At 38.8% G+C, this 17,741-nt stretch overlaps 1 protein-coding gene across 9 annotated transcripts in view; it reads right to left on the bottom strand.

The window, feature by feature from the left end:
• Nucleotides 1-5,026: 5,026 nt before the first annotated feature.
• LOC133707372 (uncharacterized) overlaps nucleotides 5,027-17,741 on the bottom strand; it is a 41,038-nt gene continuing 28,323 nt past the window's right edge. For 6 of the 9 annotated variants that reach the window (XM_062132932.1, XM_062132935.1, XM_062132934.1 and 3 more), the window contains one exon: nucleotides 5,029-5,704. In XM_062132932.1, coding sequence (XP_061988916.1) covers nucleotides 5,090-5,704 — 615 coding nt within the window. In that variant the 3' untranslated portion in view covers nucleotides 5,029-5,089. Of the gene's footprint in view, nucleotides 5,705-10,391; nucleotides 10,533-17,741 lie in introns of those variants that run through there. The other 3 variants (XM_062132939.1, XM_062132938.1, XM_062132940.1) reach the window with 3 other exon arrangements.

Raw genomic sequence — 17,741 nt, 5'->3', positions numbered from 1 at the left:
TCCACTATGAGTTTAGATCACCCTGATAAAATTTCAGAGCTTTTCATATAGTGGTTGGTCAAAAAACGCTGCTGGATGGAGATAAGGAATGATGAATTTTGGAGATAAGGAAGCACTTTCTGCTCCTTTATTCCTTCAATTTTATATCCATCAAGCACTCAGTTTTTGACCGTGACTTCTTCATAAGAAATGTTCCAATATGAGTGTAGATCACCCTGATAAAATTTCAGAGATTTTCATATAGTGGTTGGTCAAAAAACGCTGCTGGACCTCTTACAGGTCCAGTTTTCCAAGCCTCTCTAGACAAGGAAATTGGACTGATTGTTTGAAGGCCTTCCACTCAAATATAGCTCTGGTACTCTTCATAAGAAATGATCCTTGGGCTTTCTAGATTTAATCTGGAAAGTTTCAGCTCACTTTAATTTCGTTTGGTTAGTCTGCCGTCCCTCCTTCCTTGTTTAGCTCGGTTTCTCCTAGCCGAAGTAGGAAAATGTGCTAAAGTTAACTTTTCATGCTTCCATGCTTCCATGCTTCCATAGTAGGCTTTATTTAGCCTCTAAATATATATTTCGAACTTGTCGACAATATATAGCTTGAGCCACTGACATTGGCTCAATTTCTCCAAGACGTGCCTTGTCAGGCCAAAATGCTCATTTTGGGTCCAAACAGCCCTATCATGATTGTTTATGTACTTTGATGTTATATTGATGGATTTATAGTTTCTTTATGATGAATGCTTAATCACTATTTGAATTTATGCTTTATGTTTAATTTTTTTGATTGATCACCTTAGGGCTTTGCATATAGTAATTGGAAGACAAATTTGAAGCAGAGATGCAATATAATTTAATTAGCTTCTTGTGATTAAGGGGAGAGTATCTTCTCCTAAGCTCATTCCCCTCCTAACCTACCTAAGCTTTGTCAGAGATTAAAACACGTGACAAATTTGCATATCCAATGGTCTACAAGACTACAACAAAGCTAGTTTGTCTTTTTCTATTGTTTATCTTATCCTTCTCTCCCTTCCACCCTGCCGAACCAAGGTGCTGATCTCTTCTCTTCTCTCTCTTCTCTCGAACATGACTTCTAATCCTTCACCAATACATACAGCAACTACAATCAAGTGCTTTTCATTAAATTTGATTTTCTGAAAATAAAATAAAAAGATCAAATTGATGGGTGTATGTATATGGTTGATCCCGGATCCTCTTTCTATGGGTATATACAAGGAAGACCTTGATAGCATCATTCATGGACTCTCTCTCTCTCTCTCTCTTCCCTCTCTCTCTCTTCCCTCTATTCTTCTTTTACTTCACTCAGCACCAATGCATATAACAATTTTTATCAAGTGGGTTCTAATGAAATTTGATATGGAACTAATTTGATTTTCTGAAAACAAAAGAGAGACCAAATTAATGGGTGTGGTTGACCCCTTATAATGCTTGAAGAGAGAAAGAAACCCAGGTATTACTTAATGAAATTTTGTAAGGAAGAAACCCATCAGTGGAACACCCAGCCCCAGAAATTGAACCCATCAATTGGATCCTAGATTCCCAACCAATCTCGTTCCATCAACTCAATCACAACTAATCCCAGAAGAAAATATAGCAACCAGTCAACCACCAAAATCCACAAGGATGAGTCAAAAACTTAACACACAGAGAGAGAGAGAGAGAGAGAGAGAGTATTTTCTGCTTAGAACTGCTATTGCGATGGGCGGTGGTGATGACGACAGAGCCAGGGGAGGATTGGGACTTGGCGTCGGCGAGGGCGGACAGGAGGGAGGAGATGACAGGGAGGCAGAGGCGGAGAAAGAGATTCTCTAAGTGTGATGTTGTTGAGGACAGTATTCTATATTGGATTTTGATGTCAAGACTATGTGGCACTATGTAAACCATTAGATATTGTTTTTACATGTGTCATTACATGGTTGAAAGCTTAGGTAGGTTAGGAGGGGAATATGCTTAGGAGAGGATCCTTTCCCGTGATTAAGTGTGGTAAATTACATTATTACTTGAGAAAGACTAATGGTTTGCTAGATTCTCTTGTTTTCTAAAGCGTAATGAGCCTTGCATGTTAAATTTATACCTGAGAAGGATAAACTGCATAGTTAGGATATAAGATCTTTACCCGAGAGGGAGAGCATCATACACTTAAGGAAAACTATGGTCTAGAGTACCTGAGAAAGACTTAGATACGGGAATTATCATCTAGAGGAACAAAAGAATTTGTTAATTGCATTGAAACATAAATAGGATTGTTAGCGGTTGATTTCGAAACCCTAGGTTTTATCATTATTTGTTTCTTTCTTTAATTCTCAAATTATTTGTTTATTGAAAAAACCCAAAAATAAATATCTTCTTTTGCTTGATTGTTTATGTGATTTTGTGTTTGGATTAATTAGGTTAGGATTTAAATTGATTATCAATCCTCAGTTGGAAGTTGGAACGACCTCGTACTTGCACACTATACTAACGACGATTCGTGCGCTTGCGAGTTTTAATTATAATTTCACAACAAGTTTTAACAACAAAGGCTGAAGCAAAATGGGGACAGCGCCACAGGGGGAGAAGGGGAGAGTCTGAGAGTCGACCTACAGCCCGCAAAGCATCAGTATATTTTTTTTTGTTTTTTTTTATTGGGCTATACCCATACTTGGTCGATTTTGGCCCAAATTTTCCCTTGGGCTGTAGCCCAGGTAGCCCTTGTCTTGGCTACGTCCCTGCTCACATGTCAATCTCTTTTCATTATATAATACATTCTTGCATTCAACTGATTTGGCTCACTCGTAGCAAAACCAAGGTGGAATATCAGGCCTTGCATCAGAGTTTTATACCAAGGCTGGGTTTTCTTGTATAATAATCCTAGCCCATAAGTAGAAATGAAAGTCCCGAGGAGGGGAAACTGCGCCCATACAAAACAGGCGATTGGAACACTCCCAATAAAAATACTTGGAACAACTAAAGATTAAAATATTGGTTTTGACAAATTTATCGGAACTTGAAAAAAAAAAGTATTAGAAATATCTCCGGATATTCTGAAAAAAAAAAAAATAATATATATATATATATATATATATATATATATATATTTTTTTTTTTTTTTTTTTTTTTGATAGAGTCAATTTATTGGACTTAACTATAAATAGATATAAATGTCAACTTCATCTACATCCAAAGACTTTAGGTGGTTGAAAAGTCGCTCGTTGGTCTATGAAAGTAGAATAATCAGACCAAGACGTATGACCCATATAGTACGAATTGCAGTGATAAACATGATAGTTTTAGATCTCTTCGGAGTTGTCGACTGTTTCTCCTGTAAGGGGATAATGGATGAATCCAAATGGATGACTGATCATCTACTTTTCCATATTGATTATATCCATAAGCGTTGTAGCCAAATTGATTGTTGCCTTCATGAGATATTGAGATTCATTTGAGGTCCCATTGCACTTTGTGCCTAAACTGATAGAGTCAAAATTTAACGCAACTGAAGAAACATCAGATGGAAAATATGTGTTATTTGTAATGATGCTTCTTCATTATAGAGTTATCTTTACGGTATGTCACCGCTATGTTAGAATAGATAGACTTTGTGGAGACTCCTGTTATTATTTTGGGAGGTTCTCTTGATGCTTATTATAATCTGGGGTTCAGGTTCTACATCCCCCCCCCCCCCCCAATGTATTCTGCAATTTTATTAACCAAAGCTTGAAAGCAGCTGCACTAGCCTCCTTTCAAAAAAAAATCAGATTGTGTACTTTGATCATCAGTTGCACCTCTAATCCTCCCATAAACAATATTCTATTGAGCACCATGACCAGCTGTTCTCTTTTTAGGCATATACAAATATAGCATATGGATTATGACGGGACGTTCATGTGTTCCAAAGTTAATGTTGGGAAGAACAAATACAAAGATATAGAGAAGAGACGGCATAATTCTATCTTCTAATATATATGTCTCTTTTAGTCATTTTATTTACCAATGAAATTTGATTTGAAATGTAAACTGAAATAATCAGAAATTCAAAAGAATTTACATAGGATCCACAATCATATACTACATTTGAAGCCTCTTATCTTTCTACTATGAAATGATAGAGCAAAGTTATTTTGTTTACATGAGTCATACTCATAAGGATGTGCCGCACCTTCTTCACTTAAGCAAAACCAAAGATGAGCATCAGAGTTTAATCCATGGTTTGGCTTTCTTGTCAAATATTCCTGGTCCATAAGTTGACCACAATATCTCAATAAGGAGGCTAGGGGAAATTGCAACCATATAAATGAGGCAACTGGAATACTAGCAACAAAAATGCAAGGAACAATGGCCCATGAGTATTCTTCATTAAGCATAATGATGCTTAATGAAGAAACATCAGATGGGAAATATGTGTTATTTATAATGATGCTTCTTCATTATAGAGTTATCTTTCCGGTATGTCACCGCTATATTAGAATAGATAGACTTTGTGGAGACTCCTGTTATTATTTTAGGAGGTTCTCTTGATGCTTATTGTAATCTGGGGTTCAGGTTCTACATCCCCCCCCCCCCTCCCATGTATTCTACAATTTTATTAACCAAAGCTTGAAAGCAGCTGCACTAGCCTCCTTTCAAAAAAAAATCAGATTGTGTACTTTGATCATCAGTTGCACCTCTAATCCTCCCATAAACAATCTTCTATTGAGCACCATGACCAGCTGTTCTTTTTTTAGGCATATACAAATATAGCATATGGATTATGACAGGACGTTCATGTGTTGCAAAGTTAATGTTGGGAAGAACAAACACAAAGATATAGAGAAGAGACGGCATAATTCTATCTTCTAATATAGATGTCTCTTTTAGTCATTTTATTTACCAATGAAATTTGATTTGAAATGTAAACTGAAATAATTAGAAATTCAAAAGAATTTACATAGGATCCACAATCATATATTTGAAACCTCTTATCTTTCTACTATGAAATGATCGAGTAAAGTTATTATGTAAAATGAAATGATCGAGTAAAGTTATTTTGTTTACATAAGTCATACTCATAAGGATGTGCCGCACCTTCTTCACTCAAGCAAAACCAAAGATGAGCATCAGAGTTTAATCCATGGTTTGGCTTTCTTGTCAAATATTCCTGGTCCATAAGTTGACCAGAATATCTCAATAAGGAAGGGAAATTGCAACCATATAAATGAGGCAACTGGAATACTAGCAACAAAAATGCAAGGAACAATGGCCCATGAGTATTCTTCATTAAGCATAATGATGAGGGCAGAAGAAAAGGCAATCATCATGGTGCCAATAGAGAGAAAAAGAGTGACAAGACCTATCATCATCTTTGTTGGCAAATTCTTGAGAAAATCATTTTCTGCATAACGTGATGTGAGGATTCCCAAAAATAATATGACTGAAGTTGTGGAAGAAACGAGTGATAGAGTATCTGAAATTATGAACACCAGAAACAACTTCTTAGCTAGAAACATCGGGTAACCTGTATTACCATTGTTTCCACCAGGAACTGTAAATGCTGCAGCAAACATGATGGTAACGATGAGAGCACCTACAACTGTACAAGAAGTTGCTGTCCCTTTCATTGAGACTTCTGCCTCCTCTTTTAGTTTCTCGTGATTCTTAGTAAATAGTTCATGTGGTGTCATACCATCTGAATTCCATTCATGCAACGCCTCAGGTACAAAATCCCCCACCTCCTGCATTTATATTGGGAGGTTACATTATTGAAATGACTTAAGCTACATTAGAGTTAAATCTATAATATTTATTTTGGCCATTGACCTGTAGGTTTTGTAAGAAGAAGAATATACAATTTCACCAAACAAGAAGATGACAAAAATGACATACATAACTACCGACATGCACGTCAAACAAGTGTTATGGTCCATAGGATAAATAAAACAGGAAAGATTTTTTTTTTTTTTTTCCAATACATGTATAACATTTTGATATACTTCTATGTAGCAATGTCATCCTTAAAACATAATACATGGATGTAAGGTTTGTAATTGAGGATCTCCATATTGACTTGAAGCAATCCCCAAAGTCGTGGTTTGAAAGGTTTACAGTAGATATTATCAAACTAACTTAGATTGTAGTGTCTTCAAAACAATAATAAATAAATAAATATACAAAAAACCAAAGTAGACCTGTTTGAACCCAAAATAACATTTTTTCCCGACGAGGGGGACTCGAAGAAATCCGGGCCAATATCGGTGGCCCAAGCTATATATTTGCGATGAGCTCGGAATATATTGTTTAGAGGCTAAATAAGGCCTACTTGGAGACCAAGTAATATTAAGGCAAATCGTGATCTTATCAGTTTACTATTAATAATCAAGATATTTGATAATTAATAATGGTTTACTTGGTTACGAAGATGGAGCATATGGAAGATCTTTGCATTAAAGATAGCCTCATGGTTGTCTTGGTTACGTGCATATCGTGGTCTTAATCAATTAAGGAAGGTAGATCATCCCTTGATTCTCCTTAATTGCATGAAAAAGGCAGAAGATGATTAAGTACTATATATGGTGGGCCATCATCCTTCGCTACCAGCGGAATGAAAGCAATTAAGTTTGCCTACATATATACATGCATGCATGGTGAGACAATCAAGGGAGAGATAGCATGGTGGGCCATCAACATTTGCAGCCAATAAGATGCAAGGAGCCAAGGTTTCCCATGCAGTCAAACAATTAAGGTGGACGTGGGAGACTTCAAGGAATATATATATATAATTGTTCATTGCATGGCAGGGGGTCAATTAAGGGAGTTATCAACCTTCATTGTGAGTCCCCGCCAGGATATCCCGCGAAGCCGCGAAGAGATATATATGCAATTAATGCATATCAAACAGCTCGCATCCAGCGATTGCGTCCAGGATTCCAGAGGCAATTAACCTTGCCTATATTCTAGCGATGACAGAGGCAAATCTACAATACATATCAAAACTATTAAGAGTTTTGATTTGATTCAAGGCCAATAACTGTGGCCTAAAATATAGTATTTCATTCCTATTTGGAAGTGAATCTACAAGCAGCCTATATATAGAGGCTAAAGACGATACAGAAAGGACCTCTATCAAATCAATCAATCCTAGCGATTACAAAGCCTCCCCGGAGCAAACCTTCAACCTTGTTGAAACCCGGTGACCGTGCGCCAGTCCTAGTCTCCCAGCGAGCCGACTGTCAGCATCACCAGACCAACCCGGCGACCGCACTTCCAGTCCCAGTCTCCCAGCGAGCCGACTGCGAGCGCAACCGCCACCGTTACTGCCAGCGAAGCAAGGGTAACGCCCTCGCAACCCAGCGAAGCTAAAGTCACGCTTTAGCGCAACCCGTGTTTTCTCCCAACTTCCCAGTGATTGCTCTGCTTAGTCTGCAACACTAAGTATCGATTCGGTGAACGCAAGAGACCACAACCAAAGTCCTTATCCGTAAGGCAAAAGTCCTTTTCCGAAAGGCTAGAGAAGAACCCTGTGACGAGGTTGGTGCTCTCCTCGTCCACAGCGCTTGAAGAAGAAGTCAGGTCAAGGGACTACCCCAACGACTGCACCCCGCGGTGCTGGCACGCCTGCGCAATCACTCGCTCAAAAGAGACAGTTTGCAAGCCAACTGGTTTTGGAGCCAAACAAGACCAACAACTCATAGTTTATGGTCCGAACGGGAGGAATGCATTGCAGAGATAATGAGATATATATATAGCCAGCGAATTCGAGATGAATACCCTTGGTTAGTTGGAGATATTTCTTAGGAGCTGAGGTAGCTAGATTTAGATAAAAAATTTCACTATCGTATAACAATATGCGTTTTAACATAAACAAAGACACCTAACTGTAAACCCCCTGGACTCCCATTAGGATGAAGGTGAGTACACAAATCAAGTTTCAAATGGGTTTAAAAAATAAATAAATAAAAAGGAAGAAGAAGAAGAAGAAGTGAACTCCCCACACTCAGTGACGCATATGAATACATTTTCCTCGTCCCGGCAAACAAACCTAGAACTTGCATCAATTCAAAGACAAAGTACAACAGAACCAGTAACTAGGTACAAACATACCTCGATCTAAACACAAAGAAAGAATGGCCAAGAGCCAAACCCAGAGAACAACATGGAATATGAACAACATAAAACATAGACCAAGGCTCAAACCAGGAGAGCCTGAACCACCTAAGCCACAACCGAGCTAACAAACAAGACGCCGCCACAGCAATGGCATGATAATGCACAGCAGGAGCACAATTTTTCAGAAACACCATCAGACCACAGTCGCAAGGCTTGAGAGGTGCTGATTGCGACCTCGATTGCCAACACTTGAAGATCCTGATTCCAGATACACAATAAGGAGCATCCAATCTCAAATAGTCTCCAAATCGGAGAGGCTCTTCCGCCACTAAAGAGACCATGACACTGTAGCAGATCAACATGACAGCCACCCAAAAGGGGTGAACGGTCCGATATTACAGTTTCGGCATTTAAAATTTTCAAAAAGGAGCCAGGCCGGGTTCAAAATAATGGGAAATGATCCTCTCCTAAGCCCTTATCTAGCTGAGCTTAGTTCCACGTGTTTAAAAACACATCTAATGGCTAAAATAAGACCAAAAGCACTGTTATCTTCTTCTTCCGTCTGCTCTCTCTCTCTCTCTCTCTCTCTCTCTCTCAATCTTCTTATTTTTCCAGATCCGGTTCCTTTAGTTTCCACACCACCAAGACCATTACTCTGTTATTTGTTACCCTCAATCTCCAATTTCTTGAAACTTCCGTGCACAAAGGATTAAGGACTCTTCTTTGACATACTTATCTCTCGCTACACCCTCCAATGCATTCAAATTCAACTGAACAAAATTTCAGATTTTGCTTTCCTTCCTCAAATGGTGTAATTGAGGAAGAAAGATGTCTGATCTTTCAAAACCTTGATCCCAAATTAATTCTATTCGTCAAATCATCCACAGTTACTAAAAAAAAAATATCCACACTTTGAAGATCGAATTGCCCAGAACTCATTGATGCCCAGAAAGCTTTCATTCTTTGTTCTTCTGATTTGATGTTTAATTGTTGTTTAATATCCAAAAGGGGTTGTAAATTCATACCTTACCCATCTCGAAAAATAGAAGACGATGAAATTGAAGCATAAGAAAGTTTATTCCATTAGAGAAGGAGAGAGAAAGAGATCTGCCAAAAAAGAAAAAAGGACATCTGTTGTGATGGAGGACAAAAGACCTAATTTCTTCTTAAAGGCTCTCTGAAGTGAGTTCCGATTTGGCAACGAATTTTTCTTGTGGCAGTACAGAGCAATGTAGAGGTTGAAGTTTGTGAGGAGAATCAAGCAGCTGGAAGGATTTCTAGAGAAGATGAGAGAGAGAGAGAGCGTTTAATTTTTTTAGTACAGTAAAGATAGTGTGAGAGTCAATATCAGCCATTAGATGTAATTATTTACACGTGTCACTTTGTAGTAGAAAACTTAGGAAGCTCAGGAGAGGATCCTCTCCTTAAAATAAGTCATAAACGGGCCAATTCCGGTCCTTAATTCAATTAATACTGTTCTTCCTTCTTTTTTTCATTAGTCTTCTTCCTTATTACTTTTGGTCTTTTTTCTTCAGAATACAAATTCTTTTTTCTTCTTCCCCATTCTATCCATACTATGTGACCGACACTTTCTCCTCACTCTCATTCTATCACAAAACCCAGTCCAGAAATGTTCTTGTACTCATAAATTGAGAAGATCGACGACCCCAAATCGATGAAAACAAATTCTCTTTCTCTCCCTAAACAGCCTTATCGTTACTAATCCCTACATTGAAAACCCAAAAATCCCAAATCGGAAAATCCCCAATTCTATCCTGAAACCCTAACCCCAAAACGAAGAGCCCTAATCTTAATCCCTCATTTTCCATCATCGAAATCTTCAAATTCCATCAATCTCTTCTTCCAATCTAAACCTACTGGAAAAATTTCTAAATATCAATCTCCACTTGCTACGGGCGATTTTGGAATCATGGACACCATCGCCAACCAACACTTTGCTGATGGCTGGGAAAACAAGAAGGAAGTCGAGGTATTTCCCCTTGCTAAGAAGTAAGTTCTATATTTCTATAATAACCTTAGATATACAATGTATATGTTCTCGCTTAATCCTCTGTCAAAATCTAGATTTCCAGCTATAAGCTTTTATAAAAGATGTCTGAATGAAGACTTTGGTTTTTAACTTTTGATTAAGAATTTATGTGCCTGTATGTTGTGGTGATTTGCAGAATTGCAGCTACACATTTTGGCTGGCTGCACGAATTTCGCAAATGGGAAAGAGTTGATACCGGTGTCTGAACATTAGGCTACTTTGGCTGGGCCTGATTTAGAAACTCAACAAATAGGTCCAGAATCCCAGAAAACTGCCCAAAAAAAAAAAAAAACAGGTCGAGCCTCATTCGGTCCCTGACTTTAAAACATAACTTTTGGGCCGGGCCTGATAATTCAATCCGGGTTCGGGCCTTCCAAATTTTACAAGCTGCCTGGCCCATCCCAGCCCTATGAGATAGGTGAAAAAGTTAGATATGGGAGCAATAGAGAGCCATCAGAAGAAAGACTAAACAAGAAAGAAATAGCAGAAAAGGACAGAGGAGCTAGATGCCTCAGATCTAGGCCAAACACCAGGCAAAAACGCCCATGGTGGACAAAGGGAATTGTCACCGACTCTCACTGAGGAACAGAGAAAACCAGAGCGAGAGGGTTTTAAGACAGTATATAGAAACTTAGAAGTACTCAAATCCGAATATGCTAGATTCACATATTCTTTATCTTATTCTCTTCAGAAGCTTGGTTGGTCGACGCATTTTGGTTTGGTCGACGCAAGCACTTAGCTGCTCGAGTGGATCTTGTAGTAGATTGGGTCTATAAGTGATGATCCAAAATGGGGATTGATGCAGCCAGATATGATGATACATCATGTTGCTCTCTTGATAAAGAGTTCCATTTTTTCTTGGAGGGTGAAATTACATACTGATTTTTGGAAGAAAAAAAAAATCACACCCATGTTCTTGTACATATTCATTGAAAAAAAATACGCATGAAGGGGGTGTGGTAAAAAAAATTGTCACTTTTAATCTCTTTTTTCTTTGACTAATTTAGTTGTCAGAGTTGGGATTCTTGCCACTAAGACAAGTTTTGTTCCACAAAAGCTCGGCTTTCTGTCTCAGGAACTTGAGGTTTTTTGTTTTGTTTTTTTTTTTTTCAAACAGAGGAACTAGGTTTAAGGCAATAGTCTATAATGGGGAGCAAATGTTGGGTTCTATAACATTGACGGATGGAGGTATGGAGGTGAACTTTTTTAGTTGGCATAATTTCTTGGATTTTGTTTAGAGAGTAGTAGCATTGGCGATTGAGCAATATTTGGGTTCTATTTTCTCACGTTTCACCTCATCAGTTTTTATGTCAGAGATCTCGGTCTCTCCCATTTAGCATATCTTGTTTTCTTGTTTTGGTTTGGGTTTAGTTAGGGTGAGTCTAAAGGTATTACGGTAAAAAAAACTAGAGATGTTGCACGTCTGCTAGGGTTGAGAATATGCTAGAATTTTCTAGCCATTCTAGCAAATTTAATGAGCCTTTGCAATGGCTGAGGATATGGTTGCTCGTCTATCGATGACTTTGACATATACCAAAGACTTGGTAGTAGATTTTGGATAGGTGGAAATGGCGGCAATCACCAAAACCTACTTCTGCTATCCTAGGCTGGGGTGTTGCAACAGCGGTAGAGCCCCCGTTGGTTGCTCAAGTGTCTAATCTAGCATCTCAAACTATAGAGGTCCAATATGAAGCACATGTGGAGATAATCAAGCCAGGTAAGAGAGCTAAGTTGATGGACGCGGCGCTAGTTGCATCTTCTTTGGAATTAGAGGAAGTTTTCACCATTGCGTACAACAATGGAATAGTGCATATATCACAGGTTAAGAAGAGGAAGGGAATACTGAAAGGTCGAAAGAACAAAATCAAGGTGATTGAGAACGGGCCTAAACCAAAAAAGAAGAAGTTTCTCAAGAAGCTCAAGCTAATTGATGAGGTAGAGGTGGAAGAGGCTGTGAGTAATGCAATGGAGGGTGTTGAGATCTTAAATGAGAGTGATTGATGAGATGACACCAAAATCTATTCAAGTTTGAGATATGTTGCCAAGGGTACCTGTATTTGTGTGTCATTTGGTTCTAACCATAAGTTGCGTTGGGTAGTTTCTGGATGAGCTTCATTATTATTAAAAATGTTTATTGCTTAGATAATGACTCTTTTGTCAGCTTCACTAAGATGAGTCGTTATTTATAATTTTCCTGATCAATGAATGAGTTGATAAAATTCTCCAAAAAAAAAAAAGTGAGTTTAAAATTGAAATTCATTTCGAGATGTTTTTATTTAATGCTATTTGGGGTTCATTTGATTTTCTACTTATGCAATTTGGGGTCTCAATGTTTTTATATTAGTTTTTCAAGGTTGGGCGTGGGGGTGGCTCTCTCAATGGACTAATCAAAATCAAATAAAATTAGTTAGTTTGGTGATTTTGTGATAATCCGATCTTTGATGAAATCTTAGTAATTCTCATTGAAGTTCATAAACTATTTTTGTACTACCAAAAAAAATTAAAAAGTGGGTAATTGAAATGTATACCGGCCAGCGGTGGAGCAACATGGACCAAAGTGGCAGGTTGGACAATGATTTCACCGGGCTAATCGATAGTGAAGGTTTTAGATTTGTGTCATGTGTTGGATCATAATTCATATACATATTTGTGCCCTAAAACATGGAAATTACTTGTTCTAAAGTCCAATTTAATGTTGACTAATCCAATTCCATGTTTTGTAGAAAATCTTGACAAGAGGAGAAAAAAATGAAATTCCGATAAATTTTCCGTGCACCACCACTTTTGGCGGCACTCCACCACTAACGGTGGTGCCATGTATTTTCCGGCTACATTCATGGAGGAGCATGGAGAATGAGTTTCATAGCATCTATTCCATTACATCCATTCACCATCATTCTATCTCAACCAAATTCCAACCTTTTTGGTTCAAATTCAACCAAACACTCTCTATTACCCAAGAGTTCATCATCATCAACACTCCAATATCTATCATGTTTTAGGCTTAATCACCATCCCTCACTCATCAGTTCCTACTCCAACCTACACCATCACTCCCATGCCATTTTCCCTTAATTTTGGGATCTATTACCACTTTTCTACTCCACCTCCATGGTTCTTGCAAGTTGTGAGCTGATCCATTTTGCTTCACAACACCATTTCACACCTTTCTCTCCATCTATTTAAGCACCCATTCTCTCAAGGAAGAGGGCATCACCCACACTTAGCCACTACATCTTTTTCTCTCTCTATTCTCTACACAATCCACCACCATCTCCTTCACAAAACCTCCATCTCCACCACTTCGTTTCCCAACTACATCCCTACTCATAACATCTCACATATACCAAGCATCATCATCATCTCAAGTCTTGAAGAATGAGTTCAAGGAAGAAGCTAGAGCACAAGAGGAGTCACCACATCATCTTCATGACAAAGTTTCCATGATCAACCACTTCATCATCCTTCATTTGTGATCATCCCTAGTCATTTCTAAACTCTATTCTTTGATAGCTTAATGTTTTCCATTATGTTAATGCTAGTTTATGTAGATATGTGTGAGTAGTCTATTGTTGGGGCTAGGGTTGAAAGCCCTAGCCAAACTTGTAATGAATTGATGTTTGAATCTTATTTGACACAATTTCCATGATCATCTTCACATGCTAATTCAAGAAGTGAATGCTTGTATTTGAGTATAGCTAATTTGAATACTTTGCATTTGTCATTACATGAACAATGTTTAGAGAGTAGCTAGCTTTGAACATTGAAAGCATGACAGCACACTAGTTGTGTATGTGAGGGTAGTGAGTTAAAATCACCTAGACCTAGGATTGGTTTGCTTGCTTGATTATCTAAACTCAAACCTTTATGCATCCAGAAGCAAGGAATTGATACTTATCCGATAATATAATTTGTTCTTGGGTAGTTAGTTTCTCACTTATCCATTGGAAATTGATAAAATCAAAGGAGTTTAGGCTTTAGTAGTCTTATCCGGATGCTAAGAGGGTAATTGGATACTTGGGATTGTTTTACTTATAGTTTGAACATCAATGCATGCAAGGGAGGCTATGGTGAACAACCTAAAGCTCTAACTTCCACCCATTCTATCACATCTAGTTTAGCATAGCCTAGTTTACATTTCAAGTTTTTATTGTGTGTTCATTTGAGTTTAAACCATCTCCAACACCAAAATCAAACCACTACAGCATCTTGCATATATTCACCATGAACTTTGGTTCACTTGTGTGCCCTTGTTTGTGATTTGTACATTTGCATATTCATCTAGCACCCTTTAGGTTTTCCTTAGCTAGAGTGGGTTTTCCAATCCCTTAGGTACAATATCCCCTACTCATAATCCCTACACTATAACTTGGCCCTTATACTTGAGGGTGGCTATTTGGCTAACATCATGGACGGGTCTCCGACAATTATTTGGTGGCAGTGAGCAACAGGTGACAGTCTCATCCAGCCGAATCAACCGGCTAGGCTAGAGTACAAGTTAAGATGATGGTGATGCAGGCATAAAGTTTAGTGGTGGCATAGTTGATGTTCGAGCTTGGTCGTGGTCATGTAGGAGTGACGACAGCGGTAGTGTCAATGGAAATGACAACTAGGTTGCATGGGCAAACAAGTCTTGGGCTTGGGTTTTGGTTGACCTAGGTCTGGGCTTTCCTTATGCTAGGTGGGCTAGGGTTTCACTTTAGTTCTTAATTTGGGATCCAGGGGAGTTTGACAGAACTAGAATCTGAGTTTGGCTTGGTTTATGGGCCTTGTTCTTTGAGCCTAGAGGTCGACCTCACTTTTTCTTCACTTCTATTTTCTTAGCTTGGATTTTCCCTTTAGGCATCATAATCTTTACAAGCACCAACATTCCACCTGGTATTTCCCCCACTGTAAAGACTGCCTATGAACCGAACTGCTAAATCTTCACTTTCTTCATTGGAGCAATAACATTCATCTTGCCCTCAAGCATATCATTTAACAAGAATTTCAATTTGGAGAGGAAAAGTGTGATGCCCCGGAAATTCATATTTATTTTCTGAGGATTTTCCGAAATTTAAGTAGTGGCTATTGGACGATTTCGTGGCTCGTGGATGGAGCAGAAGTGTTTCAGGCAAATAATCATTCAGGAAGCGTCATTTAGGGGGGGCGCAATGGTTGACTTTTTATTCGTTGGGATTCTCCGAAAACTTCCTTCACGAAAGTCTTAGAGCGCGTCAATACGAGTTCGTGGATATGTGGAACGCGGGAATCAGAGTTCGTATGAGAAAGTTATGGCCATTGGAAGAAGTTTCCATTTTGGTATAAATAGAAGTTTCCCGAATGGGAAATTTACTATTTCCATTTAGTTTCCATTTCCGGAAACTGATATTTCTCTCTCTCTTCTCTCTCGGCTGCACCTTCAGAATCAAAAATATCCGGCTGACCCAACCCGGATCCGGACGATCCGACCAGACCGGAAAACGTAGCTCCGGCGACGTACGGCACGGCTTCAAGTTTCCTTCCTTGGCTTCGTGGGAGCCCTCTAAATCAATCTATGGTGTTTGTTTAGATCGATTTATGTGGAAATCGGTTCAACTCGGATTGAGCAAAATTCAAAGCTTGTGAGGTAGTTTTCGACCATTTATGCTTGTTTTCTGACTTCGAGCTAGTTATGAAAATTCACAAGCATGCTTAGATGAATAGCTTTGATGTTGGGAGTTTTATGAAATATTGAGTTTTGGCTGGCTGCAGTACGCCACCGCCTGTGGCGGCGTTCCGGCCATGTAACGGACTGTTTCTGGTATTATATGTCTTCTACTCGTCGATACGAGCGTTTCGATATATAATACGCAAATTTTGGAGTTCATATGAAATTGTTATGATTTTTACGGTTTCATACCGGTTGATTTATTCGATCCGTGAGGATTCGAGCTTCCGATCGACTTGTGGTTTGGACATATCGATCGTGGAAGTATTTCGGAGACTTTGGGAGGTCTCGGATGTGGTTTCACCTCGATTGGCGTCACTTTGGGGATTTTAGTTCAAAACAGAGGTTTTGGACTTAAATCGTTTGTGAATTGTTACTAAGTCGAGACCTTATGTGTTTAGGTACTTGACAGGCTTGTGTTGAGCGGATTGCAACGATTTGTGCTTGTCTTGGTTAGTGTGTGAAGACGCAGCGGGATTCAGAGGTGAGTAAATCTCACGATATTCGTTATGAGCCTAGTTGCCATATTGTCTTGGAGTTATGTGATTAACTGTGACTATAGTGGTATTAGTGGCATTCCTGAGTGGATGACCATGTATATATATATATTTGCGTGATATAAAAAATGTATTGGTGGAATCTGTGTGATGAGTTGGATGATTACTATCTGTGTGATGGTTGGTGAAATTGTGTATTGGGTTGTGATTGTAGAATATCATGTGTTGAGATACCATGGGTCTAATATGACCGTCTTAAGTGAGATTTAAGATATGGTAAAGCTTGTGTAGGAATGTCTGTGTGACGAATCGATGACATCAGTGTGATGAATCTTTGTGATGATTATCATGTAAAGTTTGTGTAGGGTTATCTGTGTGAAAAATCGGTGAAGTCTGTGTGATGATTGCTATCTGTGTGATGATCAGTAATGAGTCTGTGTGATTATTGCTATCTGTGTGATGACCAGTAATGAGTCTTTGTGATGATTGCTATCTGTGTGATAATCAGTTGGATGATTGTTATCTGTGTGATGATCGCTATCTGTGTGATGACCGGCGATATCTGTGTGATGATCGCTATCTGTGTGATTACCAGCGATATCTGTGTGATGATCGCTATCTGTGTGATGATCAGTAGGATGATGGCTATCTGTGGGATGATCGGTAAAATCTGTGTGATGATCAGTGTGATGACAGCTCGGTAGCGGAGTTGAATTGTTATTAAGTTACCAAAGATCAAGAGGACTGCTGTGATAGTCAGAGCTACCTATGGATGTCAGAGTGTGGGGTTATGATGATTACTATGACTTGTTTTGCTTGTTTTGAATTGTGATTGCCTTGTTTTCTTCTTGATCTTATTAATTGATGGTTTGATTTACCTTGAAGACCATAGTGGTGACGATTGTGCTCTGTGTGAGGATAGGAAGGTGATTCATTGTTTTCACCTTGATGTCATGTTGATGACAAAGGCTTCCGGTGGGAAGGAAACAAGTGTGATCCTTGTGACTCACCGTTGTGCGTCAAGGGATTTACAAACATTACCTGAGGAGGTTTTGTTTGATGGGAAATTTGTGTAATGGGATGCTAGGTTGAGAATCTGAGCATGTAGTTTAGTCACGAGTTGACCTACGTAAGCATGTTATGGAAGATTTTGAAATAGATGGTTGTAGTTGTGAGTTATGTGCTTATCATGGTTAGGTTGAGGTGACTTAAGAATGTGTTTCTGTTTTGTGGTTTTGAGTTCTCATACAGGCTTGCAAAAGCTTACCTGGTTTGTTGTGTGGCAATCCGGTGCACAATTCAAACAGTGTAGGGGTTAATCCTGCAGGTCATGGTAATCGTGGCTGAACCTGAGGTGGCGTGCTGGTAGCATTACAGTAGGAAGCCAATTTTGTGACTTTATCGTTATAAAGACTTCCGCTTGTAGTAAG

The sequence above is a fragment of the Rosa rugosa genome, chromosome 4 (assembly GCF_958449725.1).
Source record: "Rosa rugosa chromosome 4, drRosRugo1.1, whole genome shotgun sequence".
Classification (NCBI taxonomy): Eukaryota; Viridiplantae; Streptophyta; class Magnoliopsida; order Rosales; family Rosaceae; genus Rosa; species Rosa rugosa.
This window is presented reverse-complemented; position numbering and strand designations above follow the sequence as displayed.